Source organism: Plectropomus leopardus, chromosome 6 (genome assembly GCF_008729295.1).
Source record: "Plectropomus leopardus isolate mb chromosome 6, YSFRI_Pleo_2.0, whole genome shotgun sequence".
NCBI classification, from domain to species: domain Eukaryota; kingdom Metazoa; phylum Chordata; class Actinopteri; order Perciformes; family Serranidae; genus Plectropomus; species Plectropomus leopardus.
In genome coordinates this window covers 2601620-2629531 of record NC_056468.1, presented here as the reverse complement: position 1 = coordinate 2629531, position 27912 = coordinate 2601620, and the positions used below count along the sequence as shown (strand labels likewise).

Sequence of the window (27912 nt, the reverse complement as noted above, 5' to 3'; positions counted from 1 at the left end):
TAGCAATGGGTCAACAACACCTCCTCATTAAGATTAAAGTTTCTGCCCTTTCCTTGCTCAGAGTCTGAGAATTTTCCAAAATCCCTCTGTGGGTGGGACTCCTGCCTAGATGCCTCAACTATGACATCCCATACCACAGTGTGGCTCATTGATGTGTGTTCAACAATTTGGATGATAGTGAAGCTCTATAGCATGCAGGAAAAACATAGCACGTTATAGCACACCTTCAAACATGCACAAACCTTGTTAGTTGACATTCATTGTTGGCTTTGGTCTTTCCATGCCAAAAAATATTAAAAGTCATCATTTTTCTTAAAACTTTTGTGTGTACACATAAAAACTAAAGAACCTGATCATAAGCAGTCCTGCTCATGACTAAGCTTAGAATAAGACTGTAAAGATATGGTTGTGTTTGAAGAGTTTTAATGAACAATGTTAACATCCAGTGGTTGATTTTTGTCACATACCATGAAGACAAAAAAGCTGAAAATTAGATTAAAATATCCCTGTAAAATAATATAATGTCCATCTTCATTTGAGCAGGTCCTGCAGGCCAGTAGCACTCAGTGCACTTTGCTCACAGGTCACAGTGCTGCCTATTTCCTGGATCCTCCGTACCCTTGTGCAATGTTGTCGTCAGTTTCAGCTGCCTCCTTGAGTGCCTGCATCACCAGAGCATTCCTCTTCCTCGTCTCTTCCATTCTCATTGGGTTTGCTTCAGGCAGATTCTAATGGGCAGCAGAGGCAGATACACATAATGGATTACTATATTTCATCACATATTATAAAATATTGACCTTACTTCTTTGTGTGTGTTAAAAACATGGTCTTGCAAGAAAATTATGTTACTTATTTAAAAAAATATTTCACTTTATCATTTCAGTTGTAAAAATACCATTAGGATTAATTTACTACAGGCCTGTTGCCCTGGGGCCGTTTTCACAGAGTTTCCGAGTACTAAGAGTTGCTCCTAGTGATGAAATTCTAAGGAAGAGAAAATGGGAGAAACACAAAGAGGCAGGAGAAATATTCTCCACCCGCTGGATGACAGTAAGTTAATACAATGCTACAGATTAGATGGTGCTGGGATAATATTTCATGACATTTGATATGCACTCACATTTTCAACCTGGCACAATAATAACAAACACAAATATCACTTTTTGTTAGTGTTAATAATGTGCCTATTCATAACATGTCAATTGATGTTGGTTATTGTCATTTTTTGTTAGTTTAAAGTTTAAACCATTGGTTAGTTGGTGCTTACATTTCATTATAGCAGCTTTATTTTTCCAGTGTTGGGAATAAAAATTATTTCTATTCTGAGTATCAATAAATGACTGCCTTAACCCTTTTTTTCTTGTGCTTCACTTCAGAACCCTGAAAAAATGTATTTCTTTTTAAAACTCAGGTTTAAAAAAAAAAGGCAATGAGCAACTTGGCAATAAGAGTTCTGCAAAATATAAGAAACTCATAGACAGAAAAAAAAATTACCTCAGGAAAAATGTTCAAAAAAAGACATTTATAATTTTATGAATTACATATTTTGCAAAGTTACTATTATTTTTAAGAACATTTTTTCAGGTCATTTCATGGTTTGTCTGTTTTTGTTTATGCTTTTTTTGTTTGTATTTATTTATTATTTATTTAGCTAATTATTAGGCATATTTCTTTTTTTCCCAAATTTTGGGTCATTTTTTCCCAAGTTGCTCATTGCCTTCTTGTCATGATTTTGTTTGAAATCAAGCCAATTTGCTCAGGTTTCAAATAGCTAATATGGAACTGCTTCCTGTCTCTGTCTTTAAATATCTTCCTACATTACCATTTAATGACAGCAGTTGTAAAATATTCTGCCTCAGCTCTGATTCCTTATAACTATCACTATTGTTAATATCACAATTTAGTGTGGATCTAGGGTAAAAAAAAAACAAACAAAAAACAAAAAAACAAAAAAATGTTTTTAAAGACAAATAAGGTCCCAGAGAGTATTTCAATGATATCAAAATAAAGCTTGTTCGTAAAAAAAAAAAAAAAAAAAAAAAAAAAAATCCCCCGGCAGGCCCCCCTCAGACCCACCTACAGAGGCCCCCAATGTCTGCATATCCTAGGAACGTCCCTGCCATGTAAAGGAACAACAAAACAACCTTATGTTAACCTGTTTATTGTATATCTTTTTTAAGTTACTTTATGAACGTATTAATTTGCTGATATATATTTCCTCCTTTCTCCCTGTTGGTTTTTAACATATGTGTTGACTAATATATAGCCTAGATAAATATTGACAGCAACAAGCTAAAAAATGCAAGCATTTAAGGAATAAAAACAACTGTGACAGCTGAGACACGGGTAAGGACTACACTTACATTGTTGTGTAAGTGTTTTTGAAGTTTTTCTAAGCTCTTAGTTAGTGTGCACAGTGACTGGTATCCAGCTGAATCACCTTGATGAGCTCTCTCCGCCGGTCCTCTCCTGGTGATATAATGGCCCACATCCCGTAGCCGAGCCCCAGCACAGCGACCATCACCCCGGAGCTCAGCAGGGTCCGCAGGGCGCTCATCCTGGAGGAGGCAAACACAGAATCTGCCTGATTCCCGTGTTTGATTCACAGCCCAAGCAGTCACTTAATGCATCCAGTTTGATTTGTTTGGTAACATCGGACCATGGATGTGGTGCATGCTGGGATATGTTCTTCTTCTTTAGTTTAAAATAGCAGCCACTCATGTTAAATGTGTATACCGCCCCCTGCTGAACAGACGGAAGTATAAATGCTGATGCTGAGCCACTGGGGAGTGAGAGTCATAAATTACATTCTGTGCTGGAAAGTAAGCAAGTAGCCTACATTTCCTCGAGTAATTGTGTTGTAATTAAGTTAAATTTTGACTCAGCCTGTTGTCGACTGTTTAGAATTCTTAACCATCTGAAACCTGGATTGACATCACTTCTCATGTTCTGCGTTAGGATGCCTTTCACAAGTATTTAATCCTTTGGACCCTGAGCAAATTTGTTGATTTCTTTCAAAAACGTGAGAAAAGCCAATGGCCAAGTATCCAACATGCAAAAAATTTACTTTACTAAATATTTTTTATTAAAAAAAAGCTAGGGAAAAAATATACATAATTAACGTAATTATATATCGAAAATTATGTAACAGCACTGCTTTTTTCTGTGACTGGGCCCTGGCCTCCTGACATTTTGCAAGAGTGGCCCCTTAGCAAAGCATATAGCGTCCCTGCTGTATAGCATTAGTTTTATATACTGTGCTTTTATTCTATTCTTATTTTAAAAATATATACCTCTTATTATTTATTTAGTTAGTTAGTTTTTTTATTTTTCAGTTTCTCTTCACTTTTACTGCTAATGTGCTTGTGCACTTTTGTAAAACAGGATATTCTAATTATATTATATTGTCTATTTCTCACTAATGTTCACTACATTCCCCACTGTAATCATAACTTCTCTGTATCTTGGGCGTTATATCAGCAGCCGAATAATTGGTGTTTTGTTACGGTGAATTGGCGCCACCCAGTGGACGTTACTGTGACTGCTGCGGCTTCGCCAGCTCTGAGAACCGACCAATGAAGACGGAGCACCGCGGAGGTTTTCCGCTTTCCCCGAAGTTCTTGACAGATCCGACTTCAGATTGAGAGAATTCAAGATGGCTGCTTCAGGTAAGCGTTTAACTTGTAACCAAACTGTATTCAACACTTTGACGCAAGGAGGTTTTGCTGTTATCCCGACTAATGTAACGCGGCAGCTGCTGTCTTAAGCATGTCAATGAATAAGTCACTGTTGTGTATTTTGGGGAGACACGAGAAGTAGCCAATAAGATGACGCGGTAGTAAAACCCCCCAAATTGGCTAACGTTAGCCGACTAGGAGTAGCATAGAAGCCGTACACAGGAAAGTAACGTTCAGCTAAAGTAGCCTCTGAGTTAGCCAGATAATCTCTCCTACTCCAGTCAGCAGTTAGCCAGCTAGCTCGCACCGTTTCAACTCGACCTGAGATGAATTTTCAAGCGCTTTGATAACTTTGCTTAGCAATATAGTGGCATTGTGTCACTTTTTACCCACTTCATACTAGTCCACACATTAAAGTAGTTGTTTAGTGAGTTGAAGTCGTTTCACTGGCGGCGCGAGAGTAACATGGCCTCCTAAAACTCGAAATGTCACTACATCTCAGGCAAATCCCATGCTAAGCTAACTGGCTAACGTCAGTTAGCATTAGCATGCCAGTAGTTAGCAAGTTTGCATCTTTGATTGTCGGCACTTCATTTTAACATTAATTAAAATGTTGGCCTGACGCATTGTTGGTCGACGTTACATCACACAGGGTAGGTCAGTATTTGTTCTGTATGGTTTTCTTAGTTGTACACATCGTTGTCGTTTGTGTAACTAAGTTACATTGAGTAGCGTTAACATTAAAACCGGCTACGTGCCACTCTCTCTTGTATCGTCAGACTTCATAAACTAAGGGAATCAACTGTTATCCTCGTCAACGACCAAGATTTTACGCATGTGATAATGACTAAGAGAACATTCTAGAACTTGTGAGGGTTTAATTGGTGTAACGCATCTGAATACCAAACAAACGAGGCATGATTAGGTGTCCGTTGTGCGTGCTATACCGGTAGACCAGTGATTGTTGTTCTTGCTCAGCTGTCAGCATTTTTAGTAGAGTTTGACATCATCCTCTTGCCATACAAATAAAAGCTGGGCTGAGAAGGTAAAGATGCATCAACTTTCCACACCCTCCATATACTCTATATACTTTTTTAATTTAATTGCTGTGTAATTCAATACTCATGATAAACTAAAATCTGCCAGTAGAAGGTGTGATCTACTTTTTTTTTAATCATAACTTTTTTTTTTAATATAGAATAGAAGAGAATATACTTTATTTTGAACAGGGCTCGTTTTAATATTACACGTACTTGCATGGCTATGCACACAAAATGGGCTTGTCAAAATCAAGCTTTAAAAATGCTATAAACTGTTATTATTTTTCTACTTTAATTGATTTCTTTTTTCAACTAAGATGAGTCCTAATCATAAATATCAAATATTCATGAATTTTCCAAATTTTTACTCTTTAAATACCAGGGTTTTTTTTTGTAATGCCACCATGTTTTTAGGTGAAAAAAAGAAAAAGAAAATAATAATTATTTTTAATATACTACATGATTATCTACATAAGTAGATTATTATTATTTTGATAATCACAGCCTGGGAAATGCCAGTTATTAGCAGCAACATTGATTGATTTTTAAGCATTATTATTGTCAGTATAAGTATGAGTGTCAAACACTCACACTCATACTGCTCTGCACAAAAAATGCGCTCTTCAAAATGAGGCTATGAAATAGTAAGAAGTAGGAAAAAGTATACATATATATGATTTTTTAGTTTCATTGTTTCATTGAGTACATTTTTAATCAGCATCAGTCCTAATAAAAAAATTCAAATATTAATTATTAATAATTATTATTAATAATTATTATTATTATTAATTATTAATTACTTTTCATATTTTTAACACTTTAGATGCCAGGGGAGAAAGGCAACAACAGCAAAAAATAATTATTTTCATTATACTGCATGCAAAGTAGAATCATTTTTGTTTATCACATTCTGGGATATGTCAGTGATTTATAGCAACACTGATTGTGGCAATGCACCTAGTGGAAATAGCATGTCTTTTTCCATATGCCAAATATGGTAAAATAAATAAATAAATAAATAAATATGTCATCAGGAGGAAATAACAAATAAGAATGACAAATTCCAAGGCATGAATTCTTTACATTCCCGAACCTCATCTCTGTACCTTGAAAAAATAATCTTTTTTGAACATATTTTTTTAAACTGCCTGATATTCTTACTTTGTTTGATTTTTCTTCCTCTGGTCCATTCCACAAAAGAACACCAAAAATTGTTACACATATACTTATAGGACTTGTGTGTGCATATAATTGTTTCAGATTGAAGTGACTTTTAAAACAAAGTGTTAGTATGTTCCCAATATCCGGCATTGTTTATGATCCTCATGGCTTGTAAGGTGGTGGTAGTGTTTTGGTTGACTCTGATATTCAGCCTTGGTGTCTGACTTATGCCCCTTTTTATGGATAACCTAACATTGTACAGCTTTGCTTGTTTGCAGTGCTGTTTAGAATATCTTTTGTTTGTTTTCTTTTATTTTCTCACATAGTGTTTTTGTTACATAGACTATGTAAACGGTCTTTGAAACAGGCTTTGTGTATGATATTGGTTTCTTACAGTTGATTTCTCAGGAGAGGCAACTACACCCTCAACCCACTGTATCCATCTAGAAAAGAAAATGTCCTTTTCCCTAATAATCAGATCCATTTTATTTACAGATGTGGTGTATTTTTTCCAAACTAGGGATGTCCTTAATAAATTTTTGTTGTTCCTGATCCAAGTCATTTCATATTGAGTATCTGCAGATACCAAATCCTGATCCGATACTTGTGTTTACAGCTGCACAATGCACATTTCAAGTACTTTCAAGTTATTCAAATCAGTCTTGTGTATATGCTTGACAGTTTAATAGCTCTGCAATGAAACACAAGGAAAAAAATGTCTGTACCAAAACAGTTCTTTAGGGGCTTTTTTATTTTATTTTTACAAAATAATAAAGGGCATAAAATATTTTTACATGGCTCTTACCACAATTCCACCTAGTGCAGCATTTTTTTAAAATAACATAAAGTAAAACGTCTTTAGAAAAAGCTTTCAAATCCATTTAGGGCAGCATGTGTTTTTTCTACTAAATAATAAAGTAAATAAAATAAAATATGTCTTTAGAAATGGCTCTCAAATCCACTTAGTGTAGCACTGTAATAAAAGTATAGAGAGTGATATAATCACATTTCCACCACAAATGCCACAATGATTAGATCCATGTTATTTACATAGGTGGTATATTGTGTCCAAACTGAAATTTGTCTGTTTCTTTTTTGTAGGCTCCAAGTAAAGGGCTAACTCCTGGATCCCACTGTGCATGAAGCTCTCCTGAGGTTGTGGTGTCTAAGTGCTGTGTGTACCAGCTCCTCCTGCCTCTAATCATGTCCTCCACCTCCTCCTCCTACTCCTCCTCGGGGGAGACTAGTCCGGAGGATGTACCCCGAGGTGGGGGCACCATCCGAGTCTACCTCCCCAACAAACAGAGGACAGTGGTAAGAAGATTGGCTCAATACAGCTGACTTTATCAGTGATGCTGCAGAAAAACGTATTTTTACATATTGCAAATGTAAATACAAGTATGCTCTTACAAGATTAACGAGTAGGGGCTGAATCTTACCACCTCTGTGAAATAATTTTGCCAACAGTGTTGGTTGTGTTATCACTGACACAAATTTTAATATCTTTCACAGCTTGTTGATGAGTAAGCTAGTGTTTGGCGTCAGATTTTGTAGATGGAGCTTGCCACTGTTGTTTATTTGACTTGTTATTCCTATGAGACATCTTGTTTTCATATTCTGAAAGATTGTTGTTAAATTGTCATACCAAGTGCTTAATTGTAACGGCAGTCATACACATGATGTTGATGTTATAGTTAAAATTGTGTGGAACAATTTGGGTAACAATAGGTTATCTGTATTCTTAAGTTCTCGTCTGCTTGAATTTCTGTAACAACATAAATAATGTGAAGTGTCACATTGAGTCAATGTGCAGCTGTGATTTTTTTCTTATCAGTACTTCTAGCATGCCTCCTTGTTTCCCGTGTGTACCTTGCCAATGAATGTCCTTTCAAAGTCACATTTGTTCAAATACTGTTTCCTGTTCTCAGGTGAATGTTCGCCAAGGACAGACTGTCTACGAGAGTCTAGATAAAGCACTCAAAGTGAGAGGCCTGAGCCAAGACTGCTGTGCTGTATTTCGCCTTCTAGAAGGGTAAGATTTCATCATTAGCTGCTGAATGTCCTCCTGCACATATAGACATAATGGGTTGCATTTCTCATGGCCTACAGAAAAGATGAAGAGGCAACAGCAAACAATGGGCATCAGTCTCAGATCTTCATATTGTATAATGTGGTTTATTGACATATTTGTGAAACATTAAGACTAAAATATGAAGTTTTGCACACACTTACTGTGTTTCAATTATTTATATGCGTTAAAAAATACAGCACATGCCTAATATGTATGACTTTTGTATATGGACTGCTTATAAAGATGGACGACGCTTCTCAAATTACCCTTACTGTACAAAAATAAAGCCAAAGTATCCCAGATGTCATCCTCTTGCTCTGGTTTTGGAGCCAGAGTCTGGTAGTAACGATCTCAACAGTATCAAGTTCCTACCGTCTGACCAATCACAAGCAAAGCTATTGAACCCGAGCACACTGATTGGTTCTCACAGCTGTCAATCATGTCGTCAGATCTCTTTTTATTGTATGAAATCACTAAAACCAAACTTATCACATAACTAAAGATCTGAACCAGCATCAGGATGATAAAAACAACCTGAAACAACAAAGGTGATCTTTAAAAAAAAAAAAAAAAAAAAAGTTATATGACGAGCAGTGTTTCCCCTAGGTTTGCTGGTAGTGTTCTGTTCGGCCCTTATATTCAATGATGTTTTTCTTGCTGGTGGTAACGTAGCTAGTTTGCAATACACGTTAAATGAATGAGGAATTTCTGTTTTTTAAGGAGCATCTAGAGCTCATCCCCTGGCTACTCAAAGGCAGTCCTGTGTCACTGTCACATAAAGTCATAACCCTGAATGTAGGAAGAACAGATTTTGCAGCTGTGAGCTCCTCTTTCTCTGTGAATATAGAACGCTTATAATCGCTTTAATTGATCACATTTACCATCAACACTAATTGGACATTCCTTTAACATAGTTGTTTACACACTGTTTTCTGTGCAGTGGGGGAATTATTTGTGTCATTTCAAGTGCTCTCAATTTAAGTTTTAAATTTTATCTTTATCTGGAAAGATAAAGTGGTCTACAACGTGTTGGTAAGCACAAAAAGAAAGAAGCTGCAGTTTACATCGTTTCTGAACATTTGAAAGCTCATGTCTGTCAAAAATCACTGCACATCACATGTTAAACTAATGAAAAAAATAATAAGAATTTAAAAAAAGAATAAAAAATAATAGTAGAACATGTTAATAATCCATTTTTTTTATTATGCAAAGTTAAAACATTTCATTGTGAGAAACACTAAAACTATGTGGTGTGGGAAATCTCTGGGCCTGAAACTGATACAAACTTTATTTTTCTTTAAGTTTTTCACTGTTTTCTGTCTTTGCCTCTCCAGTCGTAAGAGACTGACAGATTGGGACACAGACATCACTCCACTGGTTGGAGAGGAGCTTTTAGTCGAGGTCCTGGATGATATTCCCCTCACCATGCACAACTTTGTAAGTAGCTGGCAAACACAACTACATGTTTATGGCTTCTCTAAAAGACCTCACATAATGCTAACCTGTCAAGAACTGAGTTATTTGGCACTACACTCAAATTTTTAGTTCAGAATTATTTTTTGCCTAAATGTTTTTAAACATTGCCCGTGTCAAAGTGAATAGTATAGTCTGTTTTTCTGTACAGGTACGGAAAACCTTCTTCAAGCTGGCTTACTGTGATTTCTGCCACAAGTTTCTTTTTAACGGCTTCAGATGTCAGACATGCGGCTACAAATTTCACCAGCACTGCAGTAGCAAGGTCCCCACTGTGTGCGTGGACATGGATACCGTGAGCAAACGGTGAGTAGAAGTGCTTAGTGTAATGCAGTGATTCTGTTCAGTTCTTTTAAAATCACATTTACTGTTCTCCCCATCTTGCACAGTTGTACTGTTTGTTTTTTGCCTCTTATCCAAGTCACTCATTATTGAGTATCTGCTCAATCCAATACAGTTGTTTGTACATCTTCTGCACAGATAACGTTAATAAATTAGTCCTCTCTTATTCTCTCTTTACTTGTGGGGCTTTTGTCACACTTGCAGTGGCGCGTTAAACATGACAGATCACTTTCTGATGAAACACAATGTGCCAGATACAACAGGAAAGAGCAAAAGAGACTTACACTGAGCTGAAACGAGTGCTCACAAGTTCGGTAAAAACCATAAATACACACTGTGTTTTGCTGTTAGTTATGGCATGCAGTGTTTCATGGCGGACGGAGTGGAGTAAAGTTTTGAAGAGAATTGAAGAGAAGATGCTGTGCATGAAGCATTCACCAGTAAAAATACCACTAGAATACAGCTGAAAGCTAATCAGGCTCTATGAGCTCACTATGGCCGATCCCAATCAGTTAAAAAATGCCTTAATCGGCTCTGATACTGATCTTTGAGATCAGATTAGAACATCGCGTTTTTTTGTCTGTTTTGTTTATTTAATTTACAGAAGTGTTTCTGAGGTCAAGAGTCAACATTCAAACTCAAAAACAGGAGTATTAAGGAACAGACATAAAGAATAAAGGCAAGACAACTATGCACTGTGTTAAGAAACAGAACATTACTTAGCATCGTGGTGCCACAGGTGCCACAATAAACATAGTCTGGGTGCATGTCATTTAAGAGAAACATGCAGCTGTTAAACAGTGACAGGGATCCAAAGATGAACAAAAATGTCTTGCAAGTTGATTCTTGTTATCGCATCAGCCTGTCTTTTATATCACTGTTAATGTTTGTGTCCTTGTTTTTCATCTGTGATATGATGAGATGTTATCAGTGTTTTTGTTTTTTTACGCCAATTTTATCTCATCAAAATCTCCTCAGTCATCAAAAAAAATGCTGTTTATAAAAGTTTTTGTCACCTATTTTGTGAAAGAAATCATCACCAACCCCTGAATTGTTGGGTTGCTGTGCTTGTCAGATAATGGTTTCTATTTTGATTATTTGCAGGTTTTTCATCCTTAGTCCAGGTTGAAAAAGCATTAGTTTCAGATAACCAGAGACTCGCCAACTTAAGTCATTCACTGTGTGTCTGGCACCTTGGTTCAACATGTCTCTTTGTCCTGTGCCTTTTCTCCTTTGTTTTGTCCAGGTGTGATCCTAATCCCTGCACAGATGAGTACCCACGGATACTAGTGCCAGATAATTCCCCATCGCAGAGTAACCTAGCCTTAACCCCAGAGCCTGCTGGGTAAGCTCCTGTACTAAACATTTTATATTCAAAAGACAGCTAAGTCTTTGCTTATAAACTGATATTCAGATATAAACTTTAGGCTGTTTCCATTAACCCTCAAATTGTGCAAATTGAAATTGTGAATATAAAATATGCCCGATGGAAAAACACCTGTTTTTGAAAAAACTCCCATGTATCACAAAAACGTTTTTACACTCGCATGAGGTGGTATTTCAGATGATTTAAAAAAGCCATATTTTGCAAAACTTTCTTTGTGCTTGTCAGTAGGAACTGGCTCCCTCATGATGCATCAGGAGCTACAAGAGGTGTTATTGCATCACATAACTCTCCAAAAGTTGAGCAGATCATCTGGAAGTTTTCAATCCACAATTCCTCTGTGAAATAGTGGACTATCACCTCACCCCCCAGAAATCCCTCATACATGGCTGCTCCCATGTATAAGGAGCTCGCCTTTCCATTATGGTTCCATAACACGCTAGCGTAGCCTTGGATTGGTAATAATGACGGCTAGTGCGGTGGCTGCAATAGAAATAAAGCTGCTAATGTTTTGAACATCCATCGCCGTGCTTCTTGGAATGTTATCGCCAGAGGAGAAGTCACATAACATCACTCAGTGGACATTTCGAATTATCACTTAAGTTTTGCGCAAATCTGTAATGGAATACACTTGGTGACACTCTGCTTGATCTCTCAGGATGGACCTCCTGTCCCCGACCTCGGCTTTTCGCTTTCCCATGCCGGGCGGAGATGGCCAGTCTCTCCAGAGGCATCGCTCCACCTCCACTCCCAATGTTCATATGGTCAGCACAGTGGGCCCTGCTGGTGCCAGCATTATAGAGGTCAGTGTTGGTTGTTTGGTCCATATGTTGATTGTCTGCTATTGTTACAAGGATGAAATAGTTCCCGCTGTAGTTGTGTTCAATATATACAAAATGCAATGTAACATAACAGGTAAACTGTGTTGATGATTGCCTGTAAAACTACAATTGCGCCTTGTGCAGCAAATACAATTTTTAAAAAGTACTGGCTGCAGTTAATCAGGAAAGTTCATCCTTGACCAGCTTGTCTCTTCTGATTAACTCTTTTATACAATTTTCAATTCAACTTTGAAGTGAAACCTTGTGTTGTGGCAGTGAAAACACATATTAAGGTTGTTTTCACATATAACCCTTGTGTTTGAAAATCTTGGTCCTTATAAAGTAGGCATGAAAAACCACTAACCCCAGCAACTTCTGCTTACCTGTGTATTAACCCTTTGAAAATGGAGCAAATCAGCTTGATTTCTTTCAAAGTCATGGTAATACTGCAACAAGCAGGTTAACAAAAAATGCCCAAAAATTAGCAAGAGTAAAAAGTGAATTACCTGAGAAAAACAGATCAAATTAAAAACAGTTTAAAAAAAAAAAAAAGAAGGAAAAAGAAGTATTTTCTTTTTCCTGTGACATAATTTTAAATGCATGATTAAGAAAATTCTAAACATTGTTTCCTGGACATTTTCTTTTTATCATATTTAATAACCCCAGCTAATTTTTATGTTATTTCCTTTTCCCCTTTCACTTTTATTCTTTGCAGTTTGCAGCACATTTCTTGCCAAGTTGGTCATTATATTTTTTCTTGTGTTTTTGAGAGAAATCAAACCAACTTTCTCAGGTCTCAGAGGTTTAAATGCTAGTGAAAGGTGTCTGAATGTGTCGCAAGAAAACTGATGTCAATCCAGATGTTAAAGGGTTAAAAAAATCATGAATTTCTAATGTTGGGTCTCTTCTCTTTTAGGAAGCACTAAAATTCAACACAATGGGTACGTACATATTACTTTAATATTATTTTTTACATCCTTCTTTGTTTCAGAAATTGTATGCATTTGTAATTTCAAGTCTTGATATTTTCCTTTTTTGGAAATATTCTCTTGTCCGGCCTTTTCATTCCCTGCAGGTCCTGAGCCCTCACCAAAGCCCTCAACCAGCCCACCTTCTTCTCTCGGTTCTCCAGGAAGGAGACCACCCAAGTCTCCCTCAGAGCACAAGGAGCGCAAGCCCTCCTCGTCAGACGACAAAAAGAAAGTGGTATGTAGTCTTTGACGTCATTCACAGGTCATTGGTTGTCTTCAGTAAGGTGTGTAGAGAGTTAATAGTGACTGCTAAACCCTTGAAGGTCTATTCACATTTCCATTGTGCAAAAAGATTTACTTAGGGTGTAAGTTAGCAGTTTAAAACATTAAATCTCTGATGTTTCAGCACCGAGGAGGCTACAGAGACTCAAGCTACTACTGGGAGGTCCACTCTCGAGAAGTCACCATCCAGAAGAGAATAGGTGCTGGCTCCTTTGGAACAGTCTTCAAGGGCAAGTGGCATGGAGATGTGGCCATCAAGATCCTTAAAGTCACCGAGCCAACGCCTGAACAGTTGCAAGCCTTCAAAAATGAAATGCAGGTCTTAAGGTGAGAAGTTCTGGCTGTGTTTTTTCTAACATGATTTCTTTCTTACTTAAAAAAGGGCACTGGTTAAATATATTCACCATATTCATCAATAGGCTTTCAATGATACAAAAACTTTGATCAGTTAAAATCTGTTTAAACAAGACTAGGTTGAGACTTATATGGCTTTACGGTGTGCAGTGCCAAATTGTTCCACTAGCCGCATTTATACTGCCTGTTCACAGCAGCAAGTTCACGCTGTTATGCCTCCCTACTGTTCTGTATAGAATGTCCAATCGTGGAACGGGGGGACAGAGTGGTCTTGCCTTTGAGCCCAAACGGGGTAGTAACATAACCAAAACGAGGTCCTCGTAAACGTAAAGCAGGAAAGACGTGACCATGAGTAGCATGTGTGTTGATTTGATGACCCGTTTATGTGTGTAACCAATCACAGGAGATTTAAAAAGCAGCTGTTAGCTTTGTGGCTAATTCAAAGAAGAAAAACGGCAGCCAGAAATGTCCGCATACCGGGGAAACAATTAGATTTCAGAGCTGTTTATTGAGCTTGTTATGCCTTTGTTGTTGTTTAGAAAGTACTGCCACTGTGAATATTAAATATTACGATTGAGGCTCAAGTTTAACATCTTGCCCGTCATGCACCCTTTGATCACAGGATGCTGTGCAGAATGATGCTGCCATTGTTTAGTTCTGTGTAAATGTGCAAGGGTTGTATAAAAACGGGACTTTATTGTGGCCCTATAGAGCAATCTCTGTGTAAATGCGGCTACAGATAGTCAGTGACAGTCTCTGAAATAATACATTATATGCTGTTTTAACTATACAATAATAATGATATTAAATGTTCCTCTGGAGCTTTCTGTACTGGTCCCAGTAATGTTTGTTTTAAAATGTACTGTAGTAGCATATAACATCACACATGTGCAAGACCAAGTGGTGCAACCCATACACCACCATGCCTGTAAAGAGACAGTACACATAGGGAACATAGCACATATGACATCATATTCTTTCATCATTGGGGTTTTCTGGTGGTTTGTATGCTGGTGTTGCAAGCCCTGTTATTTTGATACAGGATGGAAGTCAACGCAGATACTAGAGCTCTTAACTCAATAATCAACGTATGTGGCTGCAGTTTGCCAGAGATGTCTTAATGCTATTCACAAGACATGCTGCTGACGGAAAACTCCCCCAAAAAATAAAGGACAACTGTGCGGTGTGCATACAGACTAACAGACCATAATGCTCAATGCTGTTTTTTTTCTCCGCAACACGTGTTAACTTTGCACCCATCTTCGTAAACCTGTCATTAGTGACCAACAAAGGCTCTTGGACGGTTCAAGAATGAATCCTCAACATGTTGACAAATGCTGTGTTGCTAAAATTACCAGAGGATAAAATAAGGCTTCATTGTTTACACAAGATAGAGCAGCTTGTTTGGTGCAAAATAATCAGTGTCTTATTTCCACCTCCTTTCTTTGTGAGAACCAAAAATTTCAGGCAGAGCTGCAACAGTTATTTGATTAGTTATCAACTTAGCAATTTGAGTAATAATAAATAATCTAGTACATATTCCAGCTTCTTAAATGTGAATATTTTCTGGTTTCTTAACTCCTTTATGATGGTAAGCTGAATTTCCTTGAGTTGTTGTTGACATTTTTTTAGCCCAAACAATTAATTCATTAATTGAAAATGAAAAATAGACAGATTAACAGACAAGGAATACCTATTTATTTCAAAAGAGCGACAGCTAATGGTTTAACTTCATAACTCACTCAATAAGGGACAGACGTCCTTAGGCTCCACTGTTGTATTTGTTGCAGCCTAATTTAAAAAAAAAAAAGATTTGCTTTTAACCACTTTAATGTGACATTCTAAACTCTGTGGCGAACACTTTGACTTCGGCCAACACCTGTTGTTATTGCATGTCTGTGTCCTAATCTGATCTGGATTAATATCTAACACTCTACCATTCGTGCTCTCTGCAGGAAGACTCGCCACGTCAATATCCTGCTGTTCATGGGCTACATGACTAAACCCAACTTTGCCATCATCACACAGTGGTGCGAAGGCAGCAGCTTGTACCGCCATCTGCATGTCACAGAAACCAAGTTTGACACTATGCGTCGCATCGATGTGGCCAGACAAACAGCACAGGGCATGGAGTAAGATTACATTTCACTCTTACCACTTCCCCACTACTGACACTCAGTTTTTAAATATTAGACATCAAGAGTAAGTTAATTCCATGAGATATTTCACATTTACTTATCATAAACTTTGGTGTGATTAAATCTGTGTAAATATAGTTTTACTTGTTGCAGCGATAGTCTGAAAAGTATGGTTTGATAGAGTGAGATGACTTAAGTAAAGACTTAATACCATTAGAGAGCCTGTGAGAAAACTATAGCTTAACACTGTGGCTTTCTAATGATGTGCAGGATGTAATAAGTGGAGACAAGTTGAAATTAGGTGCTCTCTCTCTTTCCTTAGAGAGGTGAAATCAATAATTTGGGTTATTTTTTCCTCCCTTTCAGTTATCTTCATGCAAAGAACATAATTCACCGAGATCTGAAATCAAACAGTATCCTTTTCTTGTCCGGTGTTACCTGTTAACAGTGCAGCTTTGAAGCTTCTGCAGAATCAACTAATAACCACAATGGCAACAGTCTGTTCTGCACATAGCAAATGTTGAACCACAAGCATGCATCACAACCTTTTAATAGACAGACTTGTCACACATTTAGGGTATTAGAACAGTAACATGTTCAGTGTTTTTTTCTTTTTGGTTCATTGGCTTTGAAATGAAGTGAAATGACTTGTAGGTAAGTTTTTGACATTTAAGGGTGTTAGAGGGTAAACAGAATAAATACCACTGCATTGTAGCAGGACAATGATCCCAATCATACAGGTTACTGTGACCTTATCCCAAGCATTCAAAAACAAGTAAAGTTTGAGTTTTTGTTAAGATAAGAAATAATGCCGGCTACTGCTTGGCAATTTTGGTCTATTTGGTAAGAATCACTGTTGTTTTCTATGGTGGTTTGCTTTCTTACAGCTGTCACTTCTCATAATGTCTTGCTTGTTGAAGGTTTTCTGGTAACCCATACCATGAACATGTTCACCAGACATTTTTTGTAATGTTTCCTGAGCTCTGCTGCTAGATATTTTTCTCCATGAGGGCTGGACCGTTAAGATCGGTGACTTTGGCTTGGCCACTGTGAAGTCTCGGTGGAGTGGCTCTCAACAGGTGGAACAGCCCAGTGGATCCATTCTGTGGATGGTGAGCCTCACTTTACTGTATGTGATTACAGAAATGACTGATTATTGAAAAAGTATAGCATTAAAGAATAGCTTTTTGATCGGGACTGGGTACCATGAAGCAGTCAATTGTGTGAACTGCCGCCAGACATCGCAGTCATGTGGTATAACCATGGTTTCGAACATTTTTTATTGGTATCTATGCACGCTGAACAGCCAACTCCATCAAATATGCCACGCTTATTTTTACCACACTACAGACTGCATGTGTTGTGGCTGCTGCAGAAGTGGGCCGATCACATATGGGATTATACCTAGGAACACTTGCTGTGATTGGCTGCAAGCAAAACCATACAATAGCATTTTTTATTAGATGCAGGTACAAAAAGAACTGAATGCAGGTATTGTTTACCTGGAGAAGTTTTGATAGTACCCTGGTTTTGTTGCATTGGACAACCAAACATTTAGAGTACAACATGTGAATTCAACTAAAATGTTACCTTACATTACCAAAAAGTTCTATGGAAGTTGTATGTTTTTATTTGACTTTCTGGTCCACACTCAGTTTGAACTGTTTTTAACCTGTTATAGAAATTGCAACTATCGAAATTTTTGCAAGAAGAAACAACCAGATTGCTCAAACAATTAACAGTCATCCATATTTAGTTGGCTGTGGCAGTTGTTCTTATCAGTCTTGATAAATCCCTATTTGTGTTCAGCCAAATTTTGTCAATGACAAACATTTGATCTAGGGCTGTGACAGTACCGCAGTCACATCATGAGGTCATCACCTTGTAACAATCCGACTTGTAACAAAAAAACTCAAAAAGTAAAATGTTACACACACTACAAAACAGGTTGCGGGCAGATCAGATAGCAATCACAATTGATAGCAGAACAATGGACTTGAGACACTGTCTCTACCATAGAACGCCCTGATAAAAGGTAGGACCGGGGGGTTCTTACAACCTTCATTATGGCTGTCTTTTTTTTTTTTTAGCTAGTATAATGAATTAATTTTAAAAAATGTTCCACTGTTGCTCTGATGCAGCCCATCTGTCTGCAGCCATCCTTAACACTATCTTGTGTTGTACTCCTTTTCAGTGCTTTTAGGATACATTTTATACCCATGCATGCAAGGGTAACATGTAACGAATACTGTTTGTTTGCAGGAATATATTTCCTATATTTAGAATAAAACAGCCTGATAAAAAGCCAAATTAAAGTATAATTTTATCATGACCATTTGGCAGGTCAATATGCAAATTGAGTGCTTCTTTTTTTTCCTTCTTAGGCTCCTGAGGTGATCCGAATGCAGGACAGCAACCCATATACGTTCCAGTCTGATGTATACGGCTATGGAGTAGTGCTGTTTGAGCTGATGTCAGGGACCTTGCCTTACTCCAATATCAACAACAGAGACCAGGTGACACGACATCCCTCTTTGTGCTAACACAACACTGATTTGGTGTAAAGCAGAATATCTGAGTAATGTGTTCATCTTTTTGAAAATTTAGCATGATGAAGTGTTTTTTGTCAGATTTATACCAGTAATAGGGCTGCACCTATTGATTATTTTTTCTCAATTAATCTGGTATTTTTTCGATTAGTTGACTTATCTAACAACTAATTTATAGACTATTCTAAAGATTTGGCAAGGGAAATAACTGTTCACACACTGTGACTGCAGCCACACACTGTAACAGGGGTTCTTAATATTTGTTAAAGCTGTTTTCTTACTCATGCATGGCTGTTAAAGTAAATGGAAGACATAAAATAATATCCAATAATTTGTGGAGTTGCTGTTTTTTAAAAACAAACAAGATGATAATGTCTGCTGCCATCTGGACTGCACTCTGCGACACTTTAGCTCTGTGCAGAGCAGCTGTACTCCTGTAGTAAGTCAGTTAAGCTGCAGTTACGGACTGCAGCTTGCTCTATGTTGGAATGGATGCTCACACTGGGCACATCACACTATATTGTGACGCGCCGACACACCTTTTGCAAATTGCCATATTTACATAATCAATGACATTAATTGCATCCATGAATTGCCACAGCCCTAACCAGTAACGAAAGTACTCCACTTTCCCATCATGTGTAAATTCCCGAAACAATTAATTATATAAATAAGTGCAGATTAATTTTCTTTCTAATCATTTCTGCTTTAATTTCTACCCATTATCAACATCTTTAGCAAATCTTGTGGCAGTTGGTTCATGGGTTACTTTCATGATATCTTGTCTTGAACTCAAGTGAAATTTTGATCTGCTAGTGGGACTAGATCAAAAGTCATCACTGACTAATCCCCTGTAAACTACACATTTATACACAAGTTATTGTCACTAACTGACCAATTGATGGATTCACATACAGCACCACATACAGTGGCTTTCTCACATTCACCAACTATAACAAATGAAGGATTCAAAACCTGGTTGCAAAGTTTGGTGCAGTTTTAGATGCAAGTTCTTGTACATTAATAGTGCTGTCAGATTTCAGCAACAATTTCCCCTTTGTCTTCTTTCTCAGATAATCTTTATGGTTGGACGTGGTTACTTGTCTCCAGACCTCAGTAAGCTGTATAGTACCTCACCCAAGTCAATGAAAAGACTTATCGTTGACTGTCTGAAGTTCAAACGTGAAGAGAGGCCCCTGTTCCCACAGGTGAGTAGTGTTTATTAACCCATGTACCAAAAGGTATCAGAAAACAAACACAAGCCCAGCTGGGCACTAAAACCTTCTATTGTCATCCTCCAACATAAAAATAAATCTCCATGAACACATATCTGCATATATTTACAGAATCTGTAGGCAAAGGGAGAAGATTCTGGCATTGGAAGCATATTGAATTCTGTTTGTAGTCCAAGTAGTATCGACCAATCATGTTTGTGCAGCAGGTATGCAGGTGTAACATATTCAGTTCAATTTAATTTAATTTTATTTATAAAGCCTATTAACAGAAAACACAGTTTGCTTCAGAGGGCTTAACAGCATACGACATCCCTCTGCCCTTAGACCCTCACATTGTCTATGGAAAAACTCCCCCCCAAAAAACCTGTAACGGGGCAAAAAAATGGTAGAAACCTCAGGAAGAGTGAATGAGGAGGGATCCCTCTTCCAGGACGGACAGGCATGCAATAGATGTCGTAAATAACAATTAAATTACATAATGACAAAAAGGAAAGACAGAGAGAGGGGGAGAGATGCACAGCAATAATGATAACAATAGCGTATCATATAACAAAAGTGATAAATGTAAAATTAATGAATGCACTCTATGATAGCATGTGATGTTACATGTAAATATCATAGGTGTTGATAAGAGTCCTATGCGTATATTAATAGTGGAGGCATGACTTATAATGGCAGTAGAAGGTGGTGTGAAGCAGGATCACGGCATCTGCTCAACCAAGGCCCATGGCACACGCGCAGCCTCAGACAGGACTACAGCATCAACCCAACCAAGACCACAATCAAGGCGAGCCGGAGGTACAGCATCAGTGCAGCCACAGCACGAGCACATTGAAGGCCACTGATTGGTTAGAGAGAAACGTCAGTGCGTCATCAGTGTGCGGCACGCATGAACAGCGCAAACAACCAAGCTAGCGTAGCGGCCGCAGTTTTGTATCTTTTTTTTTTTTTCTTTCCCAAAATGGCAAGCACAAAGATCACGCCTCGGTTGCTTTAGGAGGTGCAAACATTCCTCACCTTGCTGACCGACGAGTGTATCCAGCAAGTGTGAGTCTGTGTGTATGCATGGTTCAAATTATGGGGGAGCTAAGGGGAGCTTGGATCCCCTGAAAGACTCCCTTGAGACGTTCAGGGGAAGCGCTAAAGAATTGTTCACTTTTGTGTTACCGATTATATATTTTCTGCACATAAAGATTCCTAAAAATAATGAAAAAAAATTGAAATAATATGTCCATGTTGTGTGTTTATTCGCTCATGACATTCCATTTCCAAACATCTGTCTCCACTATTTAACTTCCGTTTTTATCCCTGTTGCGGCCAGCTGTGTGTGAAGCAGTGCTACGCTGAACTTTACCTTTTTACCTTTTTACATTTACCTGAACTCCTCATCACACGACAGAAGGGACAGAGAGAGAGAGAGAGAGAGAGAGAGAGAGAGAGAGAGAGAGAGAGAGAGAGAGAGAGAGAGGGAGAGAGAGAGAGAGAGAGAGAGAGAGAGAGAGAGAGAGGAAATGTTACTGGCGGGTATTAATAGAATCTTTTTCGCAGTAACCCTGTTATTGACCGCTTGCTGCCGCACATTTTATGAATGTGATATGTTTTAGTAGTGGTGTTCACCAGAAAATTGGGCTCCACCAAAAGCCACTGTGTAATTCGAACCCTGTGTGTATGTGTGTGTCACGTTGAAACTGACGTCACAGCAGTGTCCCATGGCGCCGCTATGATGACCAGCTACACCGAGGCGGTACTATCTTCTAATGGAAAATGACACCCAGAAAAGTACCCGACACTAAAGGCGAGTAGTGTAGAGTAGAGCCAGTACCATGTAGTGGAAATGCACCATAAACCTATGTCAGCCTAACTAGGGGCTTGTCCAGGCAACCTGAGCCAGCCCTAATTAAAGTGCATTTTCAGAACCCACTGGCTATGTCTAATGACAATTTAGCTTTGTATTAGCTTTTTATGCTTCTGCACAGGCAACAACTGAGGCCCTGCGAAGATGGTGTTTTGATGATTATATTGACTCTATACCACTTTTTACTGCAGTTTAAAAGTCACAGAGATGAGGAAATACAAAGACGGCTTTTCTTTTTTTAACTTCCTCACTTCCCTTTCAAAACATAAGCCCTCTGACAGTGTCTCTGTGGACAGAATCCCATCAGTTGCTGATAAAATGCATTTTATTTTGAAACATTTACAGGGCTGTGTTGTCGGCTGTGCCAGAGCTTGAATGACTTCATAAATGGGCCGAATTTGTGTTTATAAATGTGGAAATATATAACTAATATCTGCGAGCTGTGACACAGCAGCAACGTTGCAACAATGCTGCATGTGTGAACACCACAAGCATGAAACACGCTGCTGCTCAGCAAGCTGAAGCCAAACTGAACATACGTCGTTTTTTGTTAAAGTAAGAAAACATAATGGTATGTTGTAAAAGCTGTCAACATTTAGTTTTCAAATTGTTTGATATCTGATTTTGTTATTTATTATTTATTATTATTTTGACAGCTCAGGGATCTGTTTATACACTGTTGTCAGTGATAATCTGTTTTTGAGCAAAGTGAAAAAAATGCTTATGTTATTATTATTTCAATTTTTATTTTTTTAAAATCCGATTAATCAAAAAAATAATCAACCGCCAAATCAATTATCAAAATAATTGTTAGATGCAGCCCTGCTTCCAAGTGAACTTGGAATTCGTGATTCATTTGTGGTGTGAATGAAAATGAACCAACCACAGGATTTTATAATAGGAGAAATGTGATTTTAGCAGGATTTCTACAGCTGAGTCAGCATGGGCGCACTTTTACATTGTTATTATCAGGTACTAAAATAGTCAGATGCCTCTGCTGAGCAAAGTTTGTCAAAAGTTAAGCTTATTAAAACAATAGGACAGGAATGTCTGGGAATGAACTGGCCTCTCTGTCATCAGTGTCACTGCAGAATGCTCTTAGAAGCCATCTTTTATTGACCTGATTAACGATCTCTCAGCAGGTGATGCAGACGCGTGTTTCTGTAAAGCCTCCGACAGCTGCTGAAAAATGCCTGTTTTATAGTAGTAGTAGAACATATATGCAGATTTTTGTGATTTTTCTTCTATAATGTGTGAGCATAAGAACAAAACAATTATGATTGTGTACCCACAGCAGCCCTGTTATTGCATGAAGATATGATGATGCATGATGACAAATGCAAAAACAGTCCAATCAGCAGTCTCCTGTCAGTCAGCAGAACCTCATGTTTACTCCGGTTGGTTCGTTTAACAAAGTGCAGTGTGAATGAGAACCAAATCAACTTGACTTGGAACAACAATGTTGCTCACACACACACACACACACACACACACACACACACACACACACACACACACACACACACACACACACACACACACACACACACACACACACACACACACACACACACACACACCCTAATCGACCCCAGATTATCATGTGTGAAGATGACCTTAGACTCAGCAGAATGAAGGGTTTAGTTTCACGCCTGACATTCTGCTGCACCGTCTCTGCCCTGAGTGCACTATAAATAACTGGGGGGAATTATTTATAGCTGTTTTAGATACGGCAGCCCGCCACAAAAAAAGTTGGAAACTCTGTAAACTGAAGAAGCAGTGGAACAACCTTTTTTTTGTTTTTTGATACTACACCACTGGGCCACCATAGTCAGAAATCTTGAAATCTGATACAGTGACTTTAATCCTATACATTTGTGGTGTGTGACTTCTACAGATTTCTGTTGTATGAACGAGTGTGCAAACTGCTTCTCCTTGCTTTAAAAAGTTATAAAATCCAAGGATGAGTGGTCCAAACAAAAGTCCTTTTAAAATAATGTTGTTGTCTGTCAAGTTGGTATTTCTAACAACATCTGGCCTTTATATTTGTTACTCTTTTATCAGATCCTGGTAGCAATCGAGCAGGTTCAAGACCTGCTGCCAAAAATCGAGCGGAGTCGCTCGGAGCCGTCGCTCCATCGGGCCGTCCATGCTGAGGACCTGAACCCTCTTCTGTTCCACACCACCAGGCTGATGCCCCTCTAAGCTCCCCGCAGCACGGGGCAGAGAAGTTGTCACCTGTCCAAAACCATCAGAGTATGAGGCATTCCTGCTCCTCAGAGAGGCCACAGGCTGACTGTCCACGACCCCCAGCCCACTCCCTGCCCCTGCACAGCCCTGGAGCTGCAAACCCTGGAGGCGCGAAACTCAGTAACTGCAGAAATAACAGTAACACATTGTTAAGTCTGATAGTGGATCTTCTGTTCTTTTATACACCTGACAGGTTCTGCTCATTCGGTGAAATAATTGCTTACTGTATCTAGGAGGATGTTAAAAAAGCCTCTGATGAGTCCACTTGAAAAAAGCCATCAAACCAGTTGACCCACATTATGTTCTCCAGAGGTATTTTCAGCTGGTTTTTAGAAAAGGGGAAAGCAGTTTTGCACATACACTGCAAAATTGTGTTGCCCATTTTCAGCAATAAATTATCTTACTCCGACCTTTGAGGAGCACTGTGATCAAAGCCAAAAGATTAAAATCAGGTCAACAGTCCAGTGCTGGAGCTGCTGGTTCAGGTCACCTGATCAGCTCACATATTTCAAATGCTCAGTTGTCATGCGCTTCTTTCAGTCTAATGCGATGTGAGATCTGGGTGTAAAGCTAGTGATTTGAAAGAAGACTGGAGGTATTTTGTAAAAGACAGGACATTTTGTCTCAAAAGAAATGTTTATTATTTCTTGTCTTTGAAAATATTTTCCTGCTATAATTTATGTTACATTATATTTAAAAAGGAGTTTTGCAACTCAGTCTGACCTCTCATTCCACCAAGGGACAAACAACACAGAAAAACATAACTAATTGGATAGCTGTATGTATATCACTAAGTTCTCCTTGGGCCCAGGGTCCCAGTGATGCTGCAGTGGACTAATAAGAGTTGAAACTCCAAAAGAGCATTTGATGTGTGGAAGTTGAACAGTAACCCAGCAGTGCCTGGCAGAAGTGGCTGTATTTCAAATCTTTCTTGAGATTTGCGTTATAATTCACAGTTCTTCTGAGTCTTAATCCTTAGTGATTGGGAACAATACAACATCAGCCCTGTTGATCTGATTTTACTTTTTTTTATTAAAAGTAACGAAATGTTATTTTACATCACTGAAAGCCGGGTGAAATAAGATCAGTTAGTTGTACAAAGTTCAAACTTAATACATGATCCAGTTGTTAGGACCAACATATATATTTTTTTTTTTGGTTTACACAGAAAGGTCTTTCTGATACTGAATTGAATTATTCAACATTTCTGAGCCAAAATACAAAATTTAAGAGTTTTCCCAAGCATTTATTTGTCTCTTCAGAAAATATCTCCTTTTTACTTTTGTTAATCCTCACAGGGCAGAATATTAACAGTTATTATACAGATAAAAATACTTTATTAAGATAATTCAGGTGAAGGGCTTTCAGCATAGTGTTGATCAATTCTACAGCAACTACGACGACTGCGTCATTTAAATTTGATGTAAGATCATCTCACTGTATTAATCTGCCCCCCTCATAGACTGTGTCAAAAACACATTTACACACCTTTGAAATCAAGAAACCCCATGAACATGACACTACATAGTGTTTTTATTCCTCCGATTCCCTTTCTCTGGCTTTTACGTGTTTTAAATCATTTTTGTCCTTACGAGGAACGGACATAGTAAGTTGCAGTCTTATTGTTACTGGTTAGTTGTATTGCTGCTACATGTAATGTGTTTTCTGTCCATACTTTTTCTACACCTCAGACCAGACTGCACCTTCTTGGCACACAACTTCAACAAGTCTGTAGCAGTGAGGATTGTTTGATACTTCACAGATCCCCCCACACACACACGCACACACTCACGCTTACTCTCGTACTGTAGCTAATGGTGACACTGTGAGTAACTTGGTCAAATGAGTCACTCCAGTTTGGATGCAGTGCAGGAGGTGAGAGAAGTGGAATGAATGTTCTGCAAATACGTAAGGAAGAAGAATTCTTTGTCTTTGAGTTTTGTAGTCTTGACACTACAAGTCGTAAAAATCGGTTTGACGACGCGTCTTTAGCAAAGTGGATGGTGTTGCTCTCCATATGTCAACATTTTTTTAAGTCAGAAAATCGAGCTTCAGATGCTGAAGATGATTGGGCAAGGACTTGTTAAAGAAAATATCAGGCTCTGTAGGTTAAATGAGAAAATACTGTATTTGGTTTTGCCAGACATCCCATCATGCAGGTAGCTCGCTGTAAGTTAAGTAGCTTTAATGATTTGGTGTTTAGCATCTTTGTTTTGAGACTTTTATGTCTGTCTTTGTCTTTGAAACAGCAGTCAGAGATGACTGGCTGTCACTGTCAAAGTCATTTTTATAGACAGAGCTGTTTAGGAGGCAGGATTAGATCAGAACAAGGGGTCATGGGAATCTGTTGATAGACAGAATGGCACAATGAGGTGGCTAAGATTTATCCAAAAATTGCATGTTCACCTCATGCTCACGTCTTTTGGAAGCTTATATGTAGAGCTTGAGTAATTAGTATGTAGTGGTCATTTGCAAAGCTGTTTTACCACTAGAAGGTTTTTCTAAACCCTCAAAAATTCCCCCCAAAAACCCTCCCATTTATTGCAAAAACGCTTTACAGTGGCATGAGGTGGCACTTCAGGCAATTCCAAAAAGCCATTTTTTAGCAAAACTGCAATGAAAATACTTTTTTGGCTTTTCTAAACGGGGTGTTATTGCATCGAATAGCTTTTCAAAAGTTAAGCAGATCATGCAGTAGTTTTGAATCCCTCTTTCCTCTGTGAATTCATGGACTATCACCTCCCAGAAATCCCTCATATGCGTCCACTTCAATGTAAAAGGGCCTCGCCTTTCCCTATGTCGCATTCGATGGTTAATAATGACGGCTAGTGTGGTGGCTGCAATAGAAATAAAGCTGCTACTGTTTTGAACATCCATCACCATGCTTCCTGGAATGTTATCGTGAGAGAAGTCGCATAACATCACTTAACAGAAACACAGTCATCTCAGAATTGTGTTTTATCGACATTTCCAAAAATGTCACTCAGGTTTTGTGCAAATCTATAATAGAAACCCTTTATGGGGTGGCAACCCTGCCACCGTGCTTCCTGTCTACGGTACACTGTGACAGGAAGAGGTCAGACAGATGGAATGAACAAAGAAAATCCCACATGCGACAGTGTTTCTTAGCCAAGCTCGCCCGTACGTACATACCTTTCACTGCTCTCTCCTCTGGAGGAGAAAGAAAGCGCCTAACAGTCACTTGTTGATCATGTTGTTCACAGTGTGATCTCTGGGTTAGACCTGTAACTAGTTACTGTTGTCACATGAATAATGTAGTAAATGTACTCAATGGGGATTGTTTGTTTAGGTTTGTGTTTGAGACAACTTTCAAAACTCAGGTGTAAACTGCTTCATCATGCAATACGTGTCCAGTACATGTAGATGTATATCAACTTTCAAAACAACGCGCAAAAAGAGCTGCCTGGTGCAACAATTAGATGTGGTTAAAGGAATTATTCTGCCCCCCAAAATGATCGATTGTATATCAGTTACTCACTATGTGTTGCGTTGAGAAAACTGTTTATATAAAGGATATTTTGATAAATATTTGCTGTTGTTAAACAGCATGACCTCAATTCATCAAGAATTTTCTTTATAAAATTCAAGGAAACACGGGCTGAGTAATCAAAATACACCTGATTATTTTGTAGTGAATGATTCCTTTAAAGTTAAGGCTCCAGCTGCATAGAGGCATTCCTCACTCATGACGGTGGATCTGTGTCGGGGTCTGGTGTTTGTTGTGTTTTTGGAGGTCAGTTTTTTTGGGCTGGCTAACATCGCAGTGCTCCTCAAAATGTGTGATTTCGACCCGTGCCTCATTAACAGGAATGTAGTCCTTAATGAAACACTGCTCCTGTTCAGTACAAAATGCATCATGGTATTTGTAGGGTTTTTGGAACAGGCTGAGACCTCTTTGGGATTATAAACCAAATCCCAAGCAAAAGCTCTGTACACCAATGTGGACCCATCAACAGATGCGGGGGGCCTTCCTTTACTTGAACCGTCTCTGGGGCTGCTCCTCTTGGCCTCCTCTGTGATCTGTGACACTAGTGGAAAGAACTATATTTCTCAAGGCTTTCTCTCCAGCACCACTACCAGATTTGGTACAGTTGATGTACAGAATTTAGCTTGCAGTTTTAATGGTGTACAGAACCTTTTGCTCCTCCTTAAATCACACAGTTGTCTGTTTATTGGCTCTTTTAGACACAATAGGACAGCAGCAATACTGTACTCACCACACCAGCACACCGCTCAATATGAATCCACTGCATGTGCTGTGTGCACAACCCAGTAGCAAGCACAGTTT

At 38.4% G+C, this 27912-nt stretch overlaps 2 protein-coding genes across 2 annotated transcripts; one reads left to right on the top strand and one right to left on the bottom strand.

Annotated features, from left to right (window-relative positions):
* Positions 1-406: 406 nt before the first annotated feature.
* LOC121944670 (ubiquinol-cytochrome-c reductase complex assembly factor 3) lies at positions 407-2679 on the bottom strand. Its single transcript, XM_042488545.1, has 2 exons — positions 2441-2679; positions 407-728 (listed from the first exon to the last, which is right to left on the bottom strand). Exons 1-2 carry the CDS (start codon positions 2555-2557, stop codon positions 597-599), a joined length of 249 nt encoding a protein of 82 aa, XP_042344479.1. The 5' UTR covers positions 2558-2679; the 3' UTR covers positions 407-596.
* Positions 2680-3591: 912 nt separating this feature from the next.
* On the top strand, positions 3592-26486 carry araf (A-Raf proto-oncogene, serine/threonine kinase). Its single transcript, XM_042487629.1, has 16 exons — positions 3592-3668; positions 6980-7192; positions 7807-7910; positions 9284-9386; positions 9574-9728; positions 11011-11109; positions 11807-11951; positions 12886-12910; positions 13045-13175; positions 13347-13549; positions 15532-15708; positions 16081-16127; positions 16708-16826; positions 18099-18230; positions 19337-19471; positions 23418-26486. Exons 2-16 carry the CDS (start codon positions 7082-7084, stop codon positions 23556-23558), a joined length of 1827 nt encoding a protein of 608 aa, XP_042343563.1. The 5' UTR covers positions 3592-3668; positions 6980-7081; the 3' UTR covers positions 23559-26486.
* The last annotated feature ends 1426 nt before the right edge of the window (positions 26487-27912 follow it).

Bases quoted from the DNA above. Each gene is read 5' to 3' on its own strand.
- LOC121944670 (XM_042488545.1), bottom strand. From the start codon at position 2,557: ATGAGCGCCCTGCGGACCCTGCTGAGCTCCGGGGTGATGGTCGCTGTG. The intron at 729-2,440 runs GTGATTCAGCTG...GCTGCCCATTAG, and splicing joins GGCGGAGAGAGCTCATCAAG to AATCTGCCTGAAGCAAACCC.
- araf (XM_042487629.1), top strand. From the start codon at position 7,082: ATGTCCTCCACCTCCTCCTCCTACTCCTCCTCGGGGGAGACTAGTCCG. The intron at 7,911-9,283 runs GTAAGATTTCAT...TTGCCTCTCCAG, and splicing joins GTATTTCGCCTTCTAGAAGG to TCGTAAGAGACTGACAGATT. The intron at 13,550-15,531 runs GTGAGAAGTTCT...TGCTCTCTGCAG, and splicing joins AATGAAATGCAGGTCTTAAG to GAAGACTCGCCACGTCAATA.